Source organism: Glycine soja, chromosome 17 (assembly GCF_004193775.1).
Source record: "Glycine soja cultivar W05 chromosome 17, ASM419377v2, whole genome shotgun sequence".
Classification (NCBI taxonomy): domain Eukaryota; kingdom Viridiplantae; phylum Streptophyta; class Magnoliopsida; order Fabales; family Fabaceae; genus Glycine; species Glycine soja.
The window spans coordinates 24,216,096-24,224,098 of NC_041018.1; the positions used below are offsets into that span (position 1 = coordinate 24,216,096).

Below are 8,003 nucleotides of genomic sequence, written 5' to 3' on the forward strand. Positions count from 1 at the left end.
ATGGTCAGAAGTTAATTGACGATACCATTTTCTACTGCTGGAGTTAGCTAAAAAATCTATAAAAAGGATTTGATATTCCTTTTCACTCATGGGCAAACAACATAAAGGTTGGGTTTTGTAATGAGGGGGGATTGTTCTATAGGTTTTTGATGAAAGGCTATCTTTACTAATTCACACCTATGGAGAGTTAATTCTTGCAAAAAAGCTTGAATTAGGTTTCCATAGGTCTTCAAATAGTATGGACACAATGTACATATATCAATACCACTTGTACTAATTCCCTTATAATATTATAAATTAGTTTTGCTTAAAAAAAGAAAGATTTAGACACTTTGTTCTGTGTTCGACTCTATCTCATCTCTCTCTTTCTCTTTGATGCCTTCTTTATTCCTTATTACCTTTCTTTCACCAGGTTAATTTTTTGACACTACATTAATCTAGGCTCACAAGATAGGAAACGGTTGCTGGAGTTGTTGGCATTTGAAACAGTGGACCAAAGGATTTCCAATGCCAGGATTAGTTTTCTTTTTAATATATATCAAATTTTTTCAGATTAGTTAACCTGTAGTTAAAGATATTGTACGATAGTTTACTCATGATGATAGCAAAAGAAGAAAAACCAATCCTTATACAAGTGATTCAAATATTTTTGTTACAGGGGTTATGTATGATATGGAAGAAAATGCTGCAAGAGCTTATGGTATTGCCACACTCAAGTATTGGCACACCATCCACTCTTCTTTCAAGGGTTTAATTATCAATAAGTGATACAAGTATTCTTATTATTATTGTGCATTCTCATGTTATTTTTTTTAATGAGGGGAGAGGGATTAACATTAATTATCCATGACAAATATTTGTAAATATCATCATATCTTTGACACTTGGCCCTTAACATTGTCTAAACTCTTGAACACAAGATGATTAATGCACAAGGATTACTCCTCTATATAATTCATTAAGCTAAAAGGCTAAAATTCCTTCAAATAATTCTGGATCTGCCTTGGCTAAAAAGAATAAAAAGAAGTCACTATTTGCTTCAAAGGTTGTAATCTTCTTTGCCAAGACAAAAACGCATACAACAAAATCCGTGTAATTCTTCAACTAATCGAAATTAGTACACATAGTGGGCAAACTATCAAGTACCAATTAAGTATTTTTATCTTGAGTCTTGACTTAGTGTACGAATGTAGTAATTGGGACAGCCTTTGCATTGAACATGTTCTTCAACAAATGTGTTTTGGCTGGTGTTCTTCTGATAGGGCTTGTTTTTCTCGATATTCTATAAAGCTCTCTTCCCTATGGTTATTTGGCGCTGAAACCCTTCAAGTTTCATGTCAGAAATCTCAAATGGTCTGTTGAGGAGATACAAGGTTTAATTTTTCATGTGTTAAAGATTGCTGGAAGATGAAATTTTGGGATTCTCATTTGTTAGCTGCTTTTATTCTTTTAATTTGAGTAAGACGATTAGTTTCTCTAGAATTTTTGTTGGCAAATTTGATCCTTGGAAAGCACCAAGGAAATGTTTAAGGGATTCAACTTCACTTTCATCTATGGTTCTCATTTGGTACGTATATATAATTTTGTTTTGTATGATGGCCCTCAAAATATGCGTATCATTTGGGTTATTAATTGGAGGGTGGGCTTCGTTTGACTATTTACTTGCATCCAACTTTTAGATCTCTAAGTGCTATTAAAATAGATCTCTCTATTGAATAAAGATGCAGTGAGCTGTCATTTTAAATATCTGAACCTTGAATTGCAGTAGTGCTTCTTTTCTTTGCAATGATCCTTAAGTTTGCAATATAGCCACAACAATGCTGTTGGTGATGAAACACTTCCCTAGACAGGCGTACTTCCTAGACTTAAGGATTAAACTGACACTATGGAATTAACTTAATGATGTAGCTCCATGTGGAGCTTGTAGGCCTTGGATCTTCTTCATCAATGGAATCCTTTGTTTCTTGGAGTTCAATGACAGCGGAATGGAGAAAGAAGAAAGATGATTGGAGACACCACTTCAAGGAGAAGATGAGTCAAGAACAAGCTTACCACCATAGAAAGCCATGGATAAGAGGTTGAAGATAGGAGAAGATGAGTGGAGGGAGAAGATGAGTGGAGGGAGAAGGAGCACAAAAGAGGTCTGAACTTTGAAGTGTAATTCTCAAATGATCAAAGTTAGAAAAATGCACACACATGGTCTCTATTTATAGCCTAAGTGCCACACAAAATTGGAGGAAAATTTGAATTTCTATTCAAATTTCACTTGAATTTGAAATTGAATTTGTGGAGCCAAATTTTGGAACCAAAATTTCACTAATTATGATTAGTGAATTTTAGCTATGGTTCAACCCACTAATCCAAGATCAAACCCAAAATTCTCCACTAAGTGTGCTTAGGTGTCATGAGACATGTAAAGCATGAAAGACATACACAAAGTGTAACTATATGATGTGACAATGGGGTGTAGCAAGCAAATGCTCACCTCCCCCTCTAAAATTTAATTGGATTGGACTTCTCCCAATTCAATTAAATTTATTTCCCAACACACACATCAAATATTCACTTAATGCATATGAAATTATAAAGCTACCCATAATACAAAAACTAGTCTAGGTGCCCTAAAATACAAGGGGTGAAAAATCCTACATTTCTAGGGTACCTTGCCTACATTATGGAACCCTAAATACAAGACCCAAAAATAATGAAATCCTAATCTAATATGTACAAAGATAAGTGGACCCAACCAAGGTCCATGGGCTTAGAAATCTATCTTGAGGTTCATGAGAACTCTAGGACCTTCTTCAGCAGCTCTAGCCCAATCCTCTTGGAGCCTCTTGCTCATGGCTCTGGTAACTGGTTCCTTCCTAGGGAAGATTGCATCACTTAATATATTTACTTCCTAGACTTATTTTGACTTTTTTTATTTTTAAACTAAAGATCGTAAAGGAAAACCTACTACACATAACCAATTAGTTTTTTTTTTAATAAAAATTAATTATCAATAAAATTGGTAAATACTTTATACTTATAACATGGTGACACAATATTCTTATTTAATAAAAATTATGATTTAATATAAACATAAATAAAGAAATTTATATTTTATATTATATATCACAATATATCACATCATACTAAATATGGCAACATTTAGGCCTAGTCCAAACTCCAAAAGGGCTGATGACCGTCGATAACCCAAGTTAGAAGTGACTCAAAAAATTAAAATATATATAGTTGTGTAATATTTTCTTGGCTTAAATATTTTTTGGTCCCTTATAAATATTCATTTTTTGCGTCTAGTCCCTGATAAGTTTTTCTTTTGGATCGGGTCCCTAATATTTAAAAAATTTGTTTCAGGTCCTTGTCGTTAGTCGGGATCCGTTATCTGCTTACGAGGCCATTAACCGGCCACGTAAACATGCGGCGTGTGGTACCATGTGTACTTATTGCTTGAATGAGATTACACGTGGCACTGCCACCTCATCAATAACCTCTCCCACCTCCTTCGTGACTACGGTTCCACCCACCACCACTCCTCCTCTGACACTGACCAGTCCTCCTCCACCTGCCTGTGCACATGCAGTAAAAAATAACTCAAAAGTTTCCCCATCAGATGGCACCCCTGCTTGCTTCATTTGCTGGAAAACCAATAAACCATCACACCCTAAACCATTACTTATGTACCCACCAATCATCAAATGCCATGAAGTGATGTTTTTGTCTGACATTTGATCAAACACTCGTTGTGCATTCTTCATACTGCCACATTTGCAGTGCATCCCAATCAATCTGTTGCTCACACAAATTTAAGAGTGCGAGATAAATGTGATAATCAGCAACAACACCTTAACCCATGAGTTCCAATACTTGATCGTGGTTACCCTCTCCACACAGGGCCACCAAGCCCACATTCAAGTTGTTTTGGTTTTGATGGTCGAGCTTTAATTTCTGTTCATTAAGATGTTTCTCCTTACACAAAGGAGGGATTTTGTGAGTGGAACGACTGCTGGTGTTTCCGTTTGGACGCCTACTAGCATCGAGAACCGCGTAGGTACAGAAAAGAATAGAGAAAGAAGAATGGGTGAAGACTGCATGTGGAATGGAAGCCATTAATGCGTGGAGTTTGAGCTCCATGCTTTCTGCTTTACTAGTGTTCCAGCAACTATCGCTAATAAAATGTCTAGTTTATCGCTCCCCGACACTATCAATTGTGAAAGTAGATCTACGGAGAAGAGAGAGAAGAGAAATGGCGCTTGCGGATTTGGTTGTTTCACAGATGCAGATGGGGCAGTTGCATCAAGTGCTTGACCTGGTTCTTGACGACGGTGACTTCGTCACTACCATCACAGAGCTTGCTTTTAGTGAGTTGAGACGAATAGGGACGTCCGCTCGGAGGAGAGGGAGGTGGTGGAGGAGCTGAAGTGGGTGTGGAATAGAAAAAAGCACTAAAACAACGTAGTTTTTAATTTTAAAAAAATTCTTTCGTGTAATCCCACTCAAGCAATGAGTACACGTGACACCACACATTGCATGCCTACGTGGCCGAGTAACGGCCATATAAGCAGATAACGGATTTTGAATAACGGCAGGGAACTCCGACAAAAATTTTCAAATATTAGGGACCCAATCCGAATGAAAAATTTATCAGGAACCAAACACAAAAAAATAAGTATTTATCAGGGACCAAAAACATATTTAAGCCTATTTTCTTTTATATATCATTTTATGTTATTTATTATAAATAGATTTAAATTACAATCTTTTATCTTCTTTTTTATATCTAAATATATTTTCTTGGTGGTTTTTTTTTTCTTCTCATGTGTTACATTCAAAATTTATCGGAAATGAATTTCTAGCTCACTATGATATATCAATATATAATAGATATAAGAATACGTAAATTTAAAGTTTTTATTTTTCAATAAGATTCGAAACATAAACTAAATTGAACTATAAAGGATTCTATTTTATAAAATATATCATGTGCGATGGACGAGATGAATTTGTATTTTGTTAATGGTAGAGTCATTTTCTAAAATTGAATGTAAAAATATATAGACAAATTTTTATACCGAGTTCAAAAATACTTAATATAGAAATCATATTATAAGAAATTATTTTTTAGTAATAAGATTTTATAATTATTAATTCAATTTTTACTTATTTCTAGTTTCAAAACGTATTTATAATATTTTGAAGCTTAAAATGTCAACAAATCAGTTATATACTTTTTTGAATAATTAAAATTAGTAAATATAAATATTTAATCCCAAATAAAAGCGTTTATTACATTTTTTTCAAATATCAAGAATGCATTTATAATGATTTTTTAAAATTAAAATTAGTAAATTTTATTAGGAAATTATTAAATTTTTTCCAAGCATTTGTAAAAAATTTGAAAATTTTAAATTTTGAAAAAACATTTTTTGTAAATACTTAAAATGGGTAAATTCAAAATTACTTAATTATCCCCAACTTTCTTTGTTTTTTTTAAATGATATCATAACATTTTTTAAAGGTTTAACATTTCAAAAGAAGTTTAAAAATGACTGATTGAATTTTTGTTGGTAGTAATTACCTTTGTAATCAATATGATGAATTGCCATTCGTTTTTGTTAATTTTAATTATATGATTGGTGGTGTAATTGGTCGAATTCTAATAAAACTAATTTAATTAACTTTGAATTGTATTCTCAAAAATTTATTTTTGTATTTTGCAATAATTACTAAATGTATTAGAGTAGTTTTTATGAGTAAATAATTATATTAATGAGGAAAATAATTGTAAGAGAGTTCATAAGATATATTATCTTTCAGGAGCTTAAGCTACTTCCACTAGCTTATAAGTTTATTTGATCAAAATAAGTTTGTTCAGGACACGAGTTTATTTTAGTAGTTTATTTTTCATAAGCTACTTCAAATAGTTTATGTAAAATAAACTAACTTATAAGTTATTAATTTTTTTCTTCTCAATTTTATCCTTATTATTTAATTTGAAATTTTATTTTTCAATTTTATTCAATTTAAAAATCCTTTTATTTTTTATGTTTGTTGTCTGAAAAAAAAATTGTATATAATTTTGAGTTCTTGCACCTACACAACACAAATGACCTTAACTTTGTCATCACTACATACTTTTTAAGATTAGAAATTCTTTGAATCATATCAATTCTTACAATTATTTTATAGTCATGCAAGTGAAAGACTTACATATTGAAGTTCTTATTGTACAAATAAAAATGAATGTTTAAGAAAAACTATAAAAAAAACTTTTTTTTTGTTTTAACATAATATTATAAATAAAACATTTAAATATTAAAAAATAATTATAAACAATATAATTCCAATAAATTTTATTTTATTTTTCCAAAAAATGAAATTTTAGTTTTACCATTTTTATAATACAAAATTTTAAAAATTACTATCCTACTTTTTAGGATGATAAGTTATTAGAAATAAAATTAAAATATTAGAAATATTAAATATGTCTTTTTACGTCATTTAACATTTATCGGTTAACTTATCCGTTAGTCTTACCAAACAATTTCATTTTAAATCAGCTAGTTTATAAGCTCTCAACTAGTTTTGAGCTCTTGAGCCTCTAGCATATATGTTATATTGCTGCAATGATATTACTGCAGAAATGGTGATATGCAAGCGCACACAGCAAGAATGCTAAGAACAGAGATGGTAAAGAAAGAGCAAAACAACAAGAAAAATTATCGTGGTTCAGGGCAATTTGAGACCCCTACATCCACACTGTAGCCGATTCTTTCTTCATTACTTGATCACAACAACTGCACAACATACATCAGCAAGACTTCTAGGGAAGTTTACAATAGCCTTTCCTCACTTGTACTCAGAGTTTTTTATTTGATCACAATGAATTTAAAGAATATGTCCTACAAGAATTACATCAGCTGAGACTTATATACACCAATTCTAGTTACAAAAATGGGTATCACACAGCTAATAGGTTTACAACAGATTTCTGTTACAAGGCTAGAGCTTAGCTAACTAACTATTGTTGATCCATCTTCATAAAAATCTCCACCTTGGATCTTCAATATTAGGACCAACAAGCTCTCCTTCCTCCAGTCTCTTACAGACACTTCAAGTGTCACAAGTTCCAATGTTCACTAAGTTTAAACAATGAGTAAACTTTGAACATGGAACTACTTTTGTCAGCATGTCTGCAGGATTGTTTGCTCTAGCCACTTTCCTCACTTCAACTTCACCTTGTGCTATGATGTCTCGGATGTAATGCATCCTAATGTCAATATGCTTTGTCCTCTCATGAAAAACTTGGTTTTTAGAGAGATCAATTACACTTTGACTATCACACCATACTTCAACAAGACCAGTCTTTCCTTCGAGCTCATGAACAAGACCTTTAAGCCATATGGCTTCCTTTATAGCTTCAATGAGAGCTATATACTCTGCCTCAGTGGTAGATAGAGCCACAACTGATTGCAAATTAGCCTTCCAACTTATGACACTTCCATACAAAGTGAATAAGTATCTTGTTAAGGACCTTCTTTTGTCAATGCCACATGCATAATCAACATCAACATAGCTTGACAGACCATTGATTCTTTCTAAATTTCTTCCATAGACCAAACCAACAGACTTTGAACCCTTTAGATATCTTAAGATCCACTTTATGGCACTCCAGTGTTGTTTTCCAGGATTTTCCATGAATCTACTTACAATGCTAGCGGAGTATGCCAAATCTAGTCTTGTACAGACCATAGCGTACATAAGTGAACCTGTAGCATTCGAGTAGGCGATTCTACTCATATCTTTGATTTCATCTTCTATTTGTGGAGAATGAGTGATTGAGAGTTTAAAATGTGCATCAATAGGTGTTGATACAGGTTTTGAATCAAGCATATTGAACCTTCTCAGTAGTTTCTACACATAGCTTGACTGAGATAGATATAACAAACCTTCATTTCTTTTCCTGATAATATCCATTCCCAGTATTCTCCTTGCAGCCC

General features: G+C 32.6%; 1 protein-coding gene across 1 annotated transcript; it reads right to left on the reverse strand.

The window, feature by feature from the left end:
- Positions 1–3,446: 3,446 nt before the first annotated feature.
- Positions 3,447–4,137, reverse strand: LOC114391582 (pentatricopeptide repeat-containing protein At2g15690, mitochondrial-like). Its single transcript, XM_028352573.1, has 2 exons — positions 3,896–4,137; positions 3,447–3,792 (listed from the first exon to the last, which is right to left on the reverse strand). Exons 1-2 carry the CDS (start codon positions 4,135–4,137, stop codon positions 3,447–3,449), a joined length of 588 nt encoding a protein of 195 aa, XP_028208374.1.
- Between the last annotated feature and the right edge of the window lie 3,866 nt (positions 4,138–8,003).

Bases quoted from the DNA above. Each gene is read 5' to 3' on its own strand.
- LOC114391582 (XM_028352573.1), bottom strand. From the start codon at position 4,137: ATGGAGCTCAAACTCCACGCATTAATGGCTTCCATTCCACATGCAGTC. The intron at 3,793-3,895 runs GTGTGGAGAGGG...TGTGAGCAACAG, and splicing joins AATGTGGGCTTGGTGGCCCT to ATTGATTGGGATGCACTGCA.